Source organism: Thalia democratica, chromosome 2, assembly GCF_965202585.1.
Source record: "Thalia democratica chromosome 2, ktThaDemo2.hap1.1, whole genome shotgun sequence".
In the NCBI taxonomy this organism is placed as follows: Eukaryota; Metazoa; Chordata; class Thaliacea; order Salpida; family Salpidae; genus Thalia; species Thalia democratica.
In genome coordinates this window covers 34,983,796-35,000,312 of record NC_139166.1, presented here as the reverse complement: position 1 = coordinate 35,000,312, position 16,517 = coordinate 34,983,796, and the positions used below count along the sequence as shown (strand labels likewise).

Below are 16,517 nucleotides of genomic sequence, written 5' to 3'. Positions count from 1 at the left end.
GGCAGTTTATTCCTCGTTAACATTAAAAAAAAATCAAATTTGTCAACGAACTTACTTCCACGAACTTAGTTAAAGCTTTTTTTTGCTTCTACTTACAAAGACTAAATCAAGAACTACCAACATGAAGGTTAGATAAGTAGTTTTCATATGATATTGAAAAAATTAAGTTTATAACTATTAAACTAAAATAAATTCTAAAGCTAGTATAAGACGTAATATAAATTCAGGTAAAAAAAGCTTAAACTTTGTTTATAATTAGACAAAAGAATATTTAAAAAAAGCTAATAAAACTTAAAACAAAATTTTATAGAGATTAATTATTTAATACAAATAATAGAAAGTTAATAAGTCTGATTTATTGTTAAAAGCATTTTTTTCTACCACTTAAATAAAATTTACTCTTCAAGCTAAATTACTTTAAATTTAATGTTCTACTTTATTTTAATTTTATTGTGTATTTCATCTTATTTTTCATTATTATCAATATTAAAGTCTAAATCTATATTGTTAGAATATAATTAATAAAGTAATAAAATTATGTCTAGCTTAGATTACCAAAAGATCATTCTATATTTCAGGTCTTTTGGCCATATTTTTTAGATTCGATTTATTAATTATATTCAATTAACAATTTATAAATGGTAAACTTTGTATATTATCGTTATAAAGTTGATACAATAAAAAAATTCTTTCAGTGGTAAACTTATTTAATAAAAACAAATTTACAGATTTTTTTTTTATTTAATTGATAAACAAAGTAATTGATAAAAATTGAATAATCAGTTGGTAATGTAACTTTTTCGATATGTAAAGTAAAACAAATAATTTAAGTTTTTAGTAGTAAAACTAATATTCGAAACAGGAGGTACTGTTGATTATTGTAATAGCATTGTACTCGGGTATTTGTAATGCGCAGGCCTTTACAGAAACATCTTGTCTCGATAGAAACACGGGTATTCGATATGGAAACGGGGATTCTTGGGAACCACATACCTGCATGTACTGTGAATGTACAGTTTCTAAGCAGTTACTGGTTTGTTACTGAGCCTTTTAGAGCTTATTTCTTACACTGTTTAAGATTTGAGTATATTCTGCGTACTTGTGATTATTAGCTTTTGACTGTTGTGTATACTTACCAGGTTTTATAAGTAGAAAAAAACGTTATTGGTCAACACTCAAAGGATTTTTTAACCTTCTTGAGTACTTAATTGTTTCTATTATAATAATGTATACCTTAATATTAATGATTAAATAAAACTAGAGTAAATTTATTACAATAAAATTCTGTATAATAGTTTGTTATCAAAAATTTATTTTGAACATATTTTTCAATAACCTTCAGCAATTTTTTTGTTTTGTTTTTAATCGTTACAATAGAGACTTAGGTAAGATTAAATAATTTTTTTAAACATTTTTTATAGGATTAATTTAGTTTTTAGCTTCTGAGGTTTTTTTTTTGTAGTTTAAACATTGAGTAGCTAAACTATGTTTAAACAAAAATGTAATAACTGTTTGCTTTCTCTAGCAACATAAATAGTAGTGTATTTGTAAAATATTTTAAATATTACTTCCCTATTTCGAAAAAATTAAGCTGTCATATAAAACTCAAAAACAATACTAAGCAAATAACAGTTCTAAAATATTTTAGATGTTTTCTAACAGTTTTATACTTTGTTTTTAATAATAAATAAATTTTGAACTACTTATTTATTAGGATATAATTTAAGATTTTCTAGATTCATAGTAGTTGTTATATATTTTCAAGCAAAGCCTTGAAATTACTAGCTGGAAACTGAAGATTTTATAAGTAGCACGTAGAATAGTCTCAAGACTAAAACTTTAATACTTCTTAAAATCAACTTAAATTGTTTTTTATTGCTTTTAATTTGTTTATATAAAGTAATCCTCAAGCTGGTTTGTAATATTCTTTTTTAATTTTAAAGATATTTAAGATATTTAATTAAAACTTAAAAAGTAAGAGAAAATTAAAAATTAAGTAATACAGTCTAAGCAATCTATATGAAATCAGTTACTACAGTGAAATAAGGTGTTACTTAAAGTGTTTCAAACTGTAACTTTGAAAAAATCATTTTTTACAAAAATATATATTTTAATTTTTTGGAATAAAGAAGGATAGGTAAAAAATTCACTTCCAGTTGTTTAAGTATACGTCTAAGTATAAGTGTCCTGGACATGACTTTAAACGGTATCCTGGTGTATGACTTGATAACCGAAAAGTTTTTCGTACACCAGGTCCTTCAACCAAATATTTGAGCGTTTTTTTTTTCGTTCAATAAACAATACTAATAATACGTAGAAAAATAGAGAAACAACTACTTTTATTGCTATTAATTTATTTGCAAACACTTATAGGTTTTAGTTTAGTAATTAAGTTATTATTAGAAATTTATAACACTTTTTAAACTACAATGAATGGGAACGAGTCATATATGCACGAAGACATTTTTGCACGACGGATCACTTTTGCCCTAGGTGTCACTTTTGCACGATTGATCATTTTTGCATGAGAGTAGAAAAAATTAAGAAAATTATTAGAAAAAATGCAACAATACTAATAAAAAAAAGAAATAACAAAAAAGAAGTTACCGACCGCGGGTAACGGTAAGAGGTAACAGTGATAGTAAGAAAAAATATATAACAAAAAATCAATAATGAAATTTGTAATAAGAAAAAACAAAAAATAAAAGTTAAATTAAAAAAAAAAAACAAAAAGAAGAAAAAAAAGTTACCTACCTAGGGTAAGGGTTAGAGGTGACAGTGATAGTAAATATAATACAACTAAAAAATTAAAGTTAATAAAAATTAATTAAATTGAAATATTATCAACCCGTGCAAAAGTGTCTTCGTGCAAAAGTGACCCTTCGTGCAAAAAGGTCCCCTCGTGCATATTTGACCCCTACCCATGATGGATATTTAAAAAGTCACTTATTTGGTAAAGTTTTTATGGTCATTGATATAAGACGAAAATGTCACTAATGAATTGTTCTTGTCAGATTTAATACCTTCTCAATACAAATGCAATATAAGTATAAGCCGTTAGTAAAAACATTTTTTTCAACAGTTTGTTGGGCGTGTTTGTCTGAACAAGTTTATGATTTGTTGTACAACTCAATTACTTTATCAATTGAATAAACATCAGACCTCTTTTTTCATATCTAAAGACTTAGTTTGTATTAACCAGTAAAAACAAAATTCAGATTTAAATATTAATATGCAGAAAAAGTTAAGACAAATGTTATGAAAAGGTGTTCAGTTATTACCGAAGAGAAAGCTAAAAAACTTCCAGAAGAACATGTTGTTAGATTTTACTCACAGTCCGAGTTCAAGTTTTGCTACTCAAAGTAAACTAATTAATGAATTTTTATATGAAAATTTGTTTATAAAACATAACACTATAAGTTAAACAAAAAAAATGTTTTAAAATAAAGCTAATATTATAAAATATATTAAAAAAGTATAAGTTATACACTTATACAAATAAAAGGAGACAAATTATAGAGGCTTTATTTAAAAATATTCCAAAAAACTAATCAATGTTTAGCAATATTAAGCTGTATAGTTATATTTGAATAAATTTTAAACTTAAAATGAATAGTCTGTAAGATAAAAACATTGTTATTTATATAAAATCCATAACAAAAAATTCACGCAAAAAATAATCTATATAAAATATAATTTTCCTCAATAACAATAGTTATTTTTTTAAACTAGATAAAAAGGATAAAGCTCAATACTTTTTTAGGCTGTTTACTCCAACTAATGTGCATGAAGATTGTGAAGCTAATTTTATAGAAGATGAGTGTCGATACGAGGTACTAAACAAGGAAACTGGTGGAGAGTGCGAACATCCTATTAACATCGTCGGAAAGTAAACATGAGTAACTATCATGTTGTATAGTTTAAGACTGTGATACCGACATTTTTAACCGTAAAAGTTTTTAAAGCTTAGTTTTCTTCTTTTATTGAAAATGTTTTAGTTTTGATTTTAAATGAACTTGTTTTATCTTAAAATTTGTATTTTTTTGCAATAAGAATAATAAAAACAGTTAAAGTAATAACAACACTGGCTAAAATTACTTTTAGATATATCTGATAAAGTTTTCGGGAGCAAAAGTTTTTGAGCTCTAAATTTTTTTGTATGATATTTTATTTTTGCTTAATCTGTTTTAAATTAGTTGTTATGATTAAACATTTAACTTAGCATCTAATGGTTTGGTTGTATTTATTTATAGTCATATACACATCTTTAAAATCACTAACCAATTAGGATAAAACTTAATCTAAATTTAATTTAGATCACAAAAACTTTACATTATACAATTAAAACTAAAATAAAAAGTTTATATATATTGCACTAGTAAAACAAAGCTTGGCAAAGTCGTGACATCGAAATCCATAAAACCATTTAAAGTAGTTAAAATACGTTGCAGACATAAATTAAATATAAAACTTAAACATAAGTCACTCATTCTAACAAGGTTTATTAACTAATTTCATTTGGCACATCATCAGAATATTCTTGCTAAAAACTGATAATAATATAGTGTAAATCTAGTTATATACAATGATTTTGAAATGTCTAGCTACAAATAGTTACGTCATAAGTATAAAAGTCTGTTTAAAAGGTTTAAATTAGAGTTAAGTTATACTCTGCTGATTTCAAGTTATTTAAAAGACAAAACTGTTAAAACAAAAACATTTAAGATAGTACATATTTTACTTAATACTAAAATAAACAAAAAGTGAAAAGTACATTACAAAATACGACAAAAAACGACAACACTAATACCTTAAACACGCTATTTATAAAGTTTTAAATTGTAAAACTCTCTTTGTTTGCAAATCCTCGGCTCGCGAGTTCCACTAAACAAAGATTCTAGAACTGAGAAATGGTAAGAACTTCTCGCTCTGGATAGAATTTTGGACCTACTATCCAGGTAGTTCTCAGCACAACTAGGGTTTTTGAGGAGGTTTTTATAGATAGATAATTGATCACCTTTTGGCTTAACGTCGTAATTGAAAATAAAAATCATAAACGTCATAAAAAATGAGCGACTTATGTTTAAATGTTTTAGTTAAAACCAGTACCAAAACCAAACTATAAAAAAATAGATATTTTTTTACATATTCAAATACTTTTAAAAATATATTAAAAATTTTAATTCTAACGACAAATTGTAAAAATTAATTAACACTGTTATTATTATTGGTGTATAGCTCGATGACTGAAATGTCTTTCTTTACATCTTTAACAATATTTTTTGTGGTGTTCATAAATCTTTTTCATCTTATTTTTGCTTTAATTTGGACAAACTTCGGGAAACATAATAGTAAAATGAGTGAGAGGTCAATACTTTGGTATTTTAACCATTTTATTTCATACTACTTAGTACCTTTTAAAACTTTTTTTTATCTGTTTAAACTTATTAAAGCCTAAAAAAAAACAATTTTTGGTAATAACCCACAAGCTAGATAATTTCGTAAATAAGAGTTACTTCAACATAAAGGCATAACACAAAATAAAAGAAAAACTCAAGAACTAACTCTGTTTTCAACAACAGCTTCTCTTAACTCTTCCATTGTAACATTTGTTTCTTTTACTAAAAAGTTTTCCCTTTTTAGTAACTCTATTACTGCGTCACGAGTTACCCCTGGAAGTACAAGACCTTCTTTTAATCCCATAGTAGCTACTTCGTTTTCTATATTAAAAAAAAATATTAAATATAAAAAGTATACGTAAAACTTAATTATAACAAATGAGAAAAAAAATTTATGAATGTTCTAAAAGTAATTTTTTTAAAGTTATAGTTGGCTTTTATATATTTGTTTAAAATATTGTTCAATAAAGTGTAGAGAATGCATAAGATTTACATATATTTTTGAGTAACAGTTTTAAACATTGTTTTCAAAAGAAAAATTTCTATAATAATTCAAGATACAAAGATAAGAAGATAGGTTTAATATTTTATTTTGCTTGAAGAGGTCGCAATTTTTTGCCACCGAAACCGGTCGTGAATAAAATATTTACTTTGCACACCTCTATTTAAATAAGCTCTTTACATTTCAGTAAATTAAGCAATCTTTTTTAGTTAAGGCATTTAACTAAATAATTCAAGATACATAAACTATACTACTTATTGGTGAAGCTTAACAGTTTTGTTGCAAAAGTTATTATAAGTCAAGAAATCTGAAAGTAAAAATTGACCTCCTTTTATGTTCTTCCAAAAAATAAATATATTCATGGTACCAGCTTCTGTTATAAGCCTTTTTTTCCCATACAACCATAAAACTTGACTACATCCATGTTCCTTTGCTTGTTCTGATATATAAACAGTCGGTCCATAATTGCTGAAAGTTAAGGTACAAAAAACTCAAGAAAGCTTTTTAGTATACAATTTTATTTAAATATAAATACTTAAATAAAATAGTTTTTTTATAATTAGCCTAAGAACTTTTTTTGTATATAAACTAATTTAAATAATAGAATTTGAAAAGTTTATTTCAAAGAAAAAATTAAATTTATCACGGAAGTTTCTTAAACTTTTCACAGTCGTGTAATACGGTACATACTACGCATAAGACATTTATAAATCTTGTGTAGAATATTTATTTTTGTTTTAGGAGTATCTAATGTCCTATGTATCTATTTAATTTTTTTTTTAATTTTGAACAAATAAAAATGCTATACCCATTAGTTTGACTTTGATTTGTACGAATTAAACTTCTTTAAATAATTAATTTCGAAACTAATAAAATTAAAAATTTAAATAATCTAAAATGTTATCTTAAATCTACAAGGATTAAATACAGAAAATCTTTAAAATGTATGAGAATTCTAATTGAAACTAAATTTTATTCAATTTACATAGTATTATAAGGTATAAAATATACAATATAGTTTTTGAAAATTTGAGATACCGCAACAAAATTAGTTGAATGTTGATTTAAAACAAATGCTAAAATTTAGCAATAACCTATCAAAAACAAAATGATTAACGTAGACGATCAAAAACATAAAAGTATTATGAAAAGTTGCTCAAACCTTCCAAACTTGAACCTGCCGAAACCTCCTTTACTTGCTCTCACATATTTCGGGTCTGCGAGTAAAGATATAGGATTGAATGTGCCAGTTAAAAAATAAGGTCCTACAGGGCATAATATGCAGTATAGAAGTGCTTTAGTTGGTCGTTTTAAGCCCAAACTCGACTGTAAAAATATTTTTTATGTTATTTTATCAGGTATAGAAACATAACTTTTTTTTATATATACTTTGCTGCAACCATTGCTCTATATTTATTTTATATTTATATTAACTTTCAATAAATTAAATAGTCAAAAAATTGAACTTTTAACGTGTACATAAAGTGCTGTTAATTTAAAATAAAGTTTATAAAACAAAAGATGCTACTAAGTTATTTATTAAATAATATATTAATAAAAAACACTTTTAACTTGATTGAATTTGTGTTTGTTTAAATATGAGACAAACCTCAGTGCCGATCAAAGTTGGTCGAATGTAAAGTGAAGTACTTTTCTGGTGAGGAACCCATTTTCTATCCAGATAAACAAGATGACTGATACACTTAAGTAATTCTTCTTTTTCAAAAGTCTGTTGGTAGCTAATACTGTTTATTTTTTTATACTAGAAATTCTAAACGTATTAATCCAGAACTATAGCAACGTGTTTAAATGAAGAAAGAAAAATCTAAATCGTTAGATATACAATATAAAAGTGCAAGTAGGTTTTTGTGTTTATAAACAAGTTTATCAGAATCTTATAAACTAAATTTATTTTATATTATTTTAAGACTAAAGTATCTCGACTACTAACTGGCAAGCAGGCGTGTTTTGCACCTTCATGTAATCGTTCCATGTTCATCATCGGACGAAACAGGCAAATTTCGTTCTTATTGCTTCTAAAAGCTTTCATTCCTTCAAAAAGCTAAAAAAAATCGTTTTACCGTTATAAAATACTTTCTTTGGTTAAAAGGTAAGGGCTTGAATTAGTGTTTTATGCAAAAAAAAAAACGTATTTTAAAAACTAACTCCATTTGCATAGTGAAGAATGCAAGAAGCTGGATGAAGTTGCAAACTTGTGAGAGGTTTTATAACCGGGGAACCCCAACCGTCCTGCTGGCACCAATCAACACACAGCATGTGGTCCGTGAACACTGACCCGAAAGCTACCTGGGAAACATTATCAGGGGGGTTCTTCGGATATTCTGTCCTTAGTATTTGTAAATCACCTGCCTAGAATTTTTCGAAAATTATTGAAAACTGTTTTTTGAATTATCGGAAAATTTTTTGTTAGAAATACTAACTTTAATTTGTAAGTTTTTAGAGTTTTTAAATGAGGAATAGTGTTTGCCAAAATTGCTGTTGCAAAAAATTTCAATGGGTAATTTTTAGTAAATATATACAAAGGTTAATATATCTAGTATATACAAAAACTAAATAAAAATAGAAAAAATACTTACCTTGAAAGATTCTGAAAAGCTCCGACATGCAAGTAACTGCAAAAATTAAGTATGTAGTATCTACAATGTGTTTTTTAATAAGTTGAGAGTTCTCAACAGTTAGGAGGCTAACACATACTGTTCAGAGAGTTTATTGTACTAAAATTTTACATCGCAGTAACATTAAGCAAAAACATTCTTCAACAAAAATGGAATATCATTGAATAGTTTTATTGTTGATAATACCGCAATAATGAAACATTTAAGCTTGAAAAACTCTTTGAACATTTAGTTGAACATAACAAAGAAACAAAAGTTTAATGATATGACTTTTTTACTGCTTTAAGAAATTAAATTTTTACAGTCTTTAACCAAAATTAATTATAAATTGTTTAAAGTACTATCTAAAGATTATAAACAAATATTTTGCATATAATTTAGAGTAGTTATTTATTTTCTTAAAAAACTTTCATTACTATCATGATTACTACTTTAACGCATGTAAAGTAAGTTGACCTGAACTTGAAAACTTTTTTTAAAACATCCAATTTCCAAAAATAATTAGTTATACCATAAATTGAATAAAATATTTTTAAATTTAACAGTTCATAATAACGTTTCTCAACGTGTGCACACAAATATTTTTGAGCTGTGAAACTACTATTATAAAATGTACATCTTAATTCTAACTATTTAAAAAAAGGTTTTTTAGATATCTTAAAAAACTCATGTATAATATACTTTATACTGGAAAGTACTATCAAACCACAATCATTGTATGTGTATGATGTACTTACTTAGTAATTTACTTACACATTTTTTTTTACTCATCTGCTGTGCACAGCTTTTGAAAAGCTTGAGAATCACTGGTTTTTAAAACGATATATGCCTCAAAAGGGTTTAGCTTTTTTTATAGATACCACAATAAAAAAACAGGTACCAAACTTTTCAATATTTAATAACAAATATAAATAGCATTTTGTGTCTCCTTTTTTTAACCTTAAATTATAGTTTTTTAGAACTTATGCACTTTTAAGGTGTTGTTTTATTTTGTTGGTTTATTTAAAAAAAATAACGTCTACATGTTTCATAAACAAAAAAACTAGTCAACTGTTTTAGTTTTATTTACAAAAAGGTTTATTCTTCTTACAGAATTTAGACAACTTCAAGCAACAACTTACCAATAATCTACTTTTGTGACCATTACTTAGTAAAGCTTTCGAAAGCATTTTTCTTTGTTGATCTAACTTGACAACTAAATAGGCTACACATTAAGTTTTTATATAACGGTTTTAACAAATAAAAAACACACACATACAATACAAACACACACGAAAAAAAATCGCATGATAAATCTAAACGGACACTTTAGTTACTATTAGTAACAATAGATACATTACCTCAATTTTAGAAAAGATTGTACATTTAAGCTCCATTGCAACTTATAAAAATTACTCTTTTCTTCCATACTTATCAGTAGACAAGCTTTATATTTAGAATATAACACTCAAGTCTGTCAAGGACAAAGTCAACGTTGTTTTGTGTTTTTTATTACACGGCCAGTTTATCGACAAAGAGAGTAAAACTCTTGAAAAAGTTTGGAACTTTAGTGTGTCATAAAAGTTTGTAGATTTTATTCAAAGAATCATTTGATTATTCATCTTCATTTTTATTATTTACAAATTTTTTCGTCCCAATATTTGTATCCTTAAAAAATAGAAATGATGATAAAATTATATTCTACTTACTTATGATTTCTTGTTTGCGCTAAAGGTCTTGTGACGGATCCCAATCAATAATTATAGATACATATAAGTTTGTCTTTTTTGTGACTTGAAAAATTTTGCTATATTTAAATAAATTCAAAAATCTAGTATACATACAAACATTTGTAGCAAATTTATTGGTTTATAAAAATCGAGTCTAAAGAAACCAATAAAATTGCTGCAAGTGTTTGTCTATATACTTAAAAAAAAACTTTAGTGTAAATAATGTAAGCAATAGTTAAAGCAAAAATATGCTAGTTAACAAAAATTTGCTTTTTTAATCTGAAGTTTTAACTTTTGTTTCTTGTAGCTTTGTGAAAATAATAATTGTTATAAAGTTATGAATAACTTTTATTTAGCAAACTCAAGTTAACATAAAGATTTAATCTTACTAGTCCTTAAGAATTGATAAGACCAAACCTTTATTCTAACTTGAGCTTGTTTCACGGCATACAAAAGTCCAGGCTTAAGCTCTGTAGACTTTCGCCGATGTTTTCTTTAATTTTATCTAACAAGTTAAAGCTACAAACGTAAATTTAAATACTTAAATTGAGAAATTAATTGGTTAAAATTCGTTAAAAAACTTTCTCAATTATTTAATCAAAATTTTAGCAACAGACATTTCGCTTACTAAAAAGCATTTTCAATTCCGATAAACCTAATCAAATTTCTAAGACGTTTAAATCATATTTTTCAAGGTTATTCTAAAACATGCTCGTAATTAATAATTGGTATATCGGATCCGAATCTTATCAAACCATTATCCGGCCGTATACGGGTAGCATAGTCTTTAAAGAAAAATAATGTTAAATTATATTTCAAATACAGTTTCATTTATATATATTGTTTATTGAACGATGAAAAAAGCGCTCAAAAAGTTTGATCTAAGGACCTGGTGTACAAAGAAACCTTTCGGTTATCGAGTCGTACACCACATGCTTATAAAGTTTCTTACGAGCTATTACACATAGTTTTTTTTTATCATTTAAATATTTAAATATTTAGTAATAAAACAATCAGATAAACAAAAAGAAAAAAAATAAATAAACTATAGTTTACTATTATGTTCTAGCTTAGGGTTCGGCAGCCTTTTACAAGTGACGGGTCAGATATACTGAAAAAATAAACTTTGTGAGACACATTTTTCTTAGAAAACTCTTTTCAGGCTACTGTTATTTTAAGGTTATATAGAGTTAACTACAAAAATTTTTAGACATACCTTTGTGTATAAAATCTATTCAAACAGACTCTGTCGTTTAATCAAAGATAATTAAAGAGGTTATTTAGAATGTTCATTATAAAAATCTTAAGCTGACCGCAGATTACCATCCCACGTTCTAGCTAACAGTTAGTTAGAATCTTGAAAATCAGCTATTATTGTTAAATTACCAATAAGGATTAATTGTCTAGCAGAAAACAGGTAAATGTATAAATATTGATACTTTGAATGAGTTTAAACGAGTAGCATTACCTCATAGACTTTTTTATAACTTTATTGAATTGTTAAGACTTTAAAAAAAAATATTAGATTTAGAATGAATATATTAATGCGACTTAAATAGTTACTGCATTGTGATATCTCTGAAAGTATGAATGAAAACACCAGTGTAAATATTGCATAAAATTTTTAGTTACAATATAGTAACATATATTATACATTACGGCCTTAATAATCTTAAAAAATCATCAGCAAAGCATAAATCATCATTAAATAATAATAACTATGATAAGACTATACTTCAAATTTTCCTTTTAAAACTCAAAACTGACTTCTAATACTTTATTTTGTTCCAAATACAAAAGATATATAAATAAAAACAAGTAATAAAGTTAAACTTTTATAAAACCTTTATCAATTTTTTTGACATTTTATACTTTTTCTGTAGGAACTATTTTTACTTTCTTATTTTAAATATTTGATAGTTTTACTATAGTTTAAGGTAAATCTTCGTTTATTTATTTAAAACTAATAAAGAAATTAGGTTAGAGTTTAATTTAAGTTTGTTTTCAAAATCTAAAACTTTAAGTTTTGTTTAAAACGAAAATCTTGAGTACTAAAATTTTTACACTAAAGTTATATTGAGAAAATTGTAGTAACTAATGACTATTTAATAAAACAGTTGCTTGTTATACTAGTGACTAATACAAATGAAGGTAAAATGGTTTTAGAAAAAGAAGGAAAATTATTAACACAAGGCGTTTATTTATTGTTGTGCTCTTGTTTTTTTATTCAGCTTGTTTATATTCATTTAGTTCCAAAACTTTTTATTAAAAAACATTTTTGCTTAAAAAAAATAAGAATAATTCATATTTGCTTTTAACTTAAAAAGTATTATGTTTAAACCACAAATAATTAAGAAAAACTTTAGAATTTTTTTTTAATTTGATATGATATCATTGTTTTGTTATAGAAATTTTGTATCTTGTTTTTTAATAACTTTATAGCTGTTATTTTAAATTTAATTTGCAGTATTTAGTCTTAAGTCGTTTAACTAAAATAAATTATTAAAATCAGTTCAAAATGTCAATAAAAAGTTGCAGAAAAGAGTTTAGTCTTTCGAGTTTGTCACTGACAACCATTAATGCCAAAGACTTTTACGTATTTCAAGTAAGTAAAAACAAATTTAGCTAAAACTTTTTGTTCAGTACAAAAGTAAACTAATTATTGAAAAGCAAAAACTTTACTTAATTATTGTTTGGTAGTGTTAACAATTTTTTAGCTTTGTTCAAACTTCTATTCAGAGTTTAAAATTTATATATCATGTACAAAAATGTTTAATTTCGACAGAAGAAAAAAACACTAAAAATCTTAGTTAATGAAAGGTAATCAGAGAGAACTAACGTCAACTTTTGCTTTTGTATAAAAGCTTTGAAGGATAATGATTTAAGATAGAATTTAAATATTTCAAAAATTTGTTGTTACTTTAATTACTTAATAATTTTCAAGGTTTGTAAACATAAAGAGGAAACTAAAAATATAATTAATTAATGAGTTTTATATTTTTCCTAATATTAGTTATACTATAAAAGAATATTTATTCTCTATTTTTCGGGATAAGTTAAGTTAATTTAAAAAAATTTAACAGTTTTCAAACAATCAAAACATATATGTCTTTTACCGTTTTACAACATCACTTTATATGTTAGTATGGCTGATGTTACATATAAGAAGTTACAAAACCATTGAAACATACATTTGGTTTTTTACTAATTGGAACCTAGTATTTATGAACTTCTTTTTCATAATTTCCTGTTTTGTAGCTGTATACGGTCTGAAGAAAACAAATGAATCATCACAACCAAGTTTTACTATTTTTATTTTAGCTCATAAATATCTAAAAAGTACTTCTAATAGTTATAAACATATTTTTGTAAGTATAAACTTTTTCACGACTGATATGTATGTGTATATTTTACTTTTATCGACATACTTTGTATGAAGCTAAAACAAATTTAGTTTTAACACGTAAATTAATAATACCGTAAGTATTTTTTTTTACTTTATACTTATAGTGTTTTTATTTCAAAATTACAATAATAACATCTCGTAGAACTTCAACTTCTTTTGTAATATTGATTACATTAAAGTGATTTCAATGATATTTCTATGTTTATGAAGTTTACAAACTGTTGTTGCATTTATAAATAAAAACGAAAACAATTTGTAGGTACAAGGTGGTTTCACAAGGTGTGTTTAGTTTTGCAGTACTTAGCATTCAACAATTCATTAATCATCACAATAATATTTTGGACAGTTTTGGCTCCAACTTACAACAGAGATCTTAGCTCTCCTTTGAACATTCATGTTCATGCAGTTGTTCTTCTAATGATGATTATAGATGTATTTTTAACTAAAACTCCAGTACACTTAATTGCTTTTGTCTACAACTCTATTTATTACCTGGTATACATGATTTTCACCTACATACTGCATACTGCTAAAATCACATCTGAAATTTACAGTTTTCTCAATTATGAAAAAATTTCGTTGAAGGTATTTGTTGGGTTAAGCTTTTCTTCTATTTTGTGCCCTTTATTATGTCAAACTGTTGCTTATGGGTTGTACCGTTTTCGAGTATTTATTCGCAACTTTTGTATAAAACAACCAAAAAACATAGAAGTAAAAAAATTACCTTCCTTTGCTTATAGCAATACAGCTTTTCAGGAATAATTGCATAAATCTACAATACTTAAACTACTACTTTTTCTTACATCATCCTCGTAAACTTTATTACAAGCCGTTACATTAAATTTTAATACGATCTTAATTTTTTTTATTAAACATCTAATTAATACTATATCAAGTTGTTTTTTGTGTAGCGTTACTTTATAAAAATTTTTTTTTATTTATTAAGTATTTAATGGTTGGTGTGTAACTCGATGACCGAAAAGTCTTTCTACAGTCTACCTACACCTTTGACCAAAACATTTGACCGTTGGTCAACAAACTAATAATACTTAAAACACAGCTTTCTTATTAATATAAAAAAAAACATAATATAAAAATTAAATAAGCGTTTCCTAAATGCAATAATATTATTTCTAAGTTTGTTTATTTTTTTTAACTTTACTCGAACAAGAAAATATTTATTTTTGTGTTCTAATATATGAATCAGAAAAAAAAAAGCAAATTACGTATTTTAAGAATCTGCTAAATTTTTACTAGTTTTGTCAAAATTTTAAAACTTACATTTCTAATTAAAGAATTTTATTGTAACATTTTATAAAAAGTTTATTAGTAAAATAAATACAACTTAATTTCATTAGCTATGCAACTACAGGTAAAATAAGTCTTAAATATAACACACTAAAAAAAAGCGTTTTTTTTTAACACTTTATATGCCTGTAAAGCTTCAACAATGTTATTTGTATGGTTACTGGTTATTCTCATTTTATTTGAGAAAAAACAATAAGTTTGTTATATTGTGGTGCAAAAATGTTGCTGGAATTATTTTATCGAAAGGACTTATTTTAGAAAATTAAGATATGTAATTATAAAATCCTCTGTTAAAATATTTAACTGTTCTAATTACACCATGTGTTTTAATCGCTCAAACCAGTCGCTTAAACGGACATTTATAAAGACGTGTTTAGACTGTTTTCGTTTCTCGGTATTGAAGAAGTTGGTTCAAACGGTCACTCAAAGCGTATCAGACTTAAGGCCGAGTTGGTTGAACAACAGTAGATGTTCGAAACCTGAAAAAGTACTGAGGTTTTGGTACTTAAACTAGACCGAGCTATATAGGTATAGTAGCATATCACTTAAAGCAAGGTCGTTCTAGTGTTTATATTAAAGAAAAAAATACTTCGATAACTCATTTTGAAGCCAGTGTTCAAATCTGAGAAGACAGTAACTTCACGTTAAATAACGTACGACTATCTGTGTTGAAAAACAGTAGTTGTTTAACAATTGAGACTAAGTTGCTTTAGTTTATCTATTAAGCAGACGGAAAACGTCATGAAACTGCACACGATTGCAAATTGCACTCACTTAAAAATCTCAAAAATGCCTCTTGTCTAGCCGCATTCGGTTCTAAATAATTTTTCGCCAGGTTAAAGCTCTTCCCAGTCTTTAAAAAAAAAAACAGCAATGTTTAGAAGTTAAATTTGTTTAAAAAACTATAAATTGCTAATCTTTTTTATAAAAACTAAAGATTAAGTCAGCAGATACTGATGGCTCAGTATCTGCAAGACCTGTAAACTTATTTTTTTTTGTCTTAAGCTCATCTTTGACTTAATCATTTCTATTAGTGTAGTAACCACTGAAATGATAACTTAAATTAAATGTAACTGGTTACAAGTTACACAGCAAAGTTTAATATACAATATTTAATAACAAATTTTATTTAAAAAAGACGTATTAAATCAAGTGAAATTGTACAAAAATTTAATCAAGCTAAAGAATATTTTAATAATTTGGTACTTTCTTTAATAAAAAATAAACAATGAACTTCAGCGCAAGATCAGCAACAACAGCATCCGAGACAATGCTACGACCGGTTTCGTCCTACATGGGACTCATCAGGCATGAGTAGTCGCGAGAAACCGCTGTTGTGATCTTAACCAAGCGGGCTTAAGTACAAGGTACTGAAGCGACCGTTTGTGGGTAAAGTTGGAAAAATTGTCACAGCTAAATCATTCTAAGTCCAACGTCTCAGACATTGTCGGCTTATTGTAAGATTATAGTCTGAGCTCGTTTGATCAGTTTTGGTAAGCAACAAAGTCTATTATTTGGTACTTTCTTTTAAAGCAACAAATTTATAAAATTTCAAAC

The 16,517-nt window shown here is 25.7% G+C and overlaps 3 protein-coding genes and 1 long non-coding RNA gene across 4 annotated transcripts; 3 read left to right on the top strand and 1 right to left on the bottom strand.

The window, feature by feature from the left end:
* On the top strand, positions 1–1,045 carry LOC145828559 (uncharacterized). The gene is made up of 2 exons (XR_014369520.1): positions 1–127; positions 863–1,045. It is a non-coding gene; the product is annotated as an uncharacterized LOC145828559 (long non-coding RNA).
* A 2,190-nt stretch (positions 1,046–3,235) lies between these two features.
* On the top strand, positions 3,236–4,220 carry LOC145829170 (uncharacterized). Its single transcript, XM_082936891.1, has 2 exons — positions 3,236–3,362; positions 3,764–4,220. Exons 1-2 carry the CDS (start codon positions 3,259–3,261, stop codon positions 3,891–3,893), a joined length of 234 nt encoding a protein of 77 aa, XP_082793017.1. The 5' UTR covers positions 3,236–3,258; the 3' UTR covers positions 3,894–4,220.
* Positions 4,221–5,553: 1,333 nt separating this feature from the next.
* On the bottom strand, positions 5,554–9,252 carry LOC145828558 (branched-chain-amino-acid aminotransferase, cytosolic-like). The gene is made up of 7 exons (XM_082936313.1): positions 9,244–9,252; positions 8,068–8,271; positions 7,853–7,963; positions 7,511–7,630; positions 7,064–7,227; positions 6,227–6,369; positions 5,554–5,720 (listed from the first exon to the last, which is right to left on the bottom strand). The coding sequence occupies exons 1-7, from the start codon at positions 9,250–9,252 to the stop codon at positions 5,554–5,556; spliced, it is 918 nt and encodes a 305-aa protein (XP_082792439.1).
* Positions 9,253–13,398: 4,146 nt separating this feature from the next.
* On the top strand, positions 13,399–16,274 carry LOC145828557 (uncharacterized). The gene is made up of 3 exons (XM_082936312.1): positions 13,399–13,546; positions 13,912–14,237; positions 16,200–16,274. The coding sequence occupies exons 1-3, from the start codon at positions 13,399–13,401 to the stop codon at positions 16,272–16,274; spliced, it is 549 nt and encodes a 182-aa protein (XP_082792438.1).
* Positions 16,275–16,517: the final 243 nt, after the last annotated feature.

Bases quoted from the DNA above. Each gene is read 5' to 3' on its own strand.
- LOC145829170 (XM_082936891.1), top strand. From the start codon at position 3,259: ATGAAAAGGTGTTCAGTTATTACCGAAGAGAAAGCTAAAAAACTTCCA. The intron at 3,363-3,763 runs GTAAACTAATTA...ATACTTTTTTAG, and splicing joins TTCAAGTTTTGCTACTCAAA to GCTGTTTACTCCAACTAATG.
- LOC145828557 (XM_082936312.1), top strand. From the start codon at position 13,399: ATGTTACATATAAGAAGTTACAAAACCATTGAAACATACATTTGGTTT. The intron at 13,547-13,911 runs GTTTTACTATTT...AACAATTTGTAG, and splicing joins AAATGAATCATCACAACCAA to GTACAAGGTGGTTTCACAAG. The intron at 14,238-16,199 runs GTATTTGTTGGG...AATGAACTTCAG, and splicing joins ATGAAAAAATTTCGTTGAAG to CGCAAGATCAGCAACAACAG.
- LOC145828558 (XM_082936313.1), bottom strand. The intron at 7,228-7,510 runs GTTTGTCTCATA...ATATTTTTACAG, and splicing joins CAACTTTGATCGGCACTGAG to TCGAGTTTGGGCTTAAAACG. The intron at 5,721-6,226 runs GTCAATTTTTAC...TTTTTAATATAG, and splicing joins TTGGAAGAACATAAAAGGAG to AAAACGAAGTAGCTACTATG.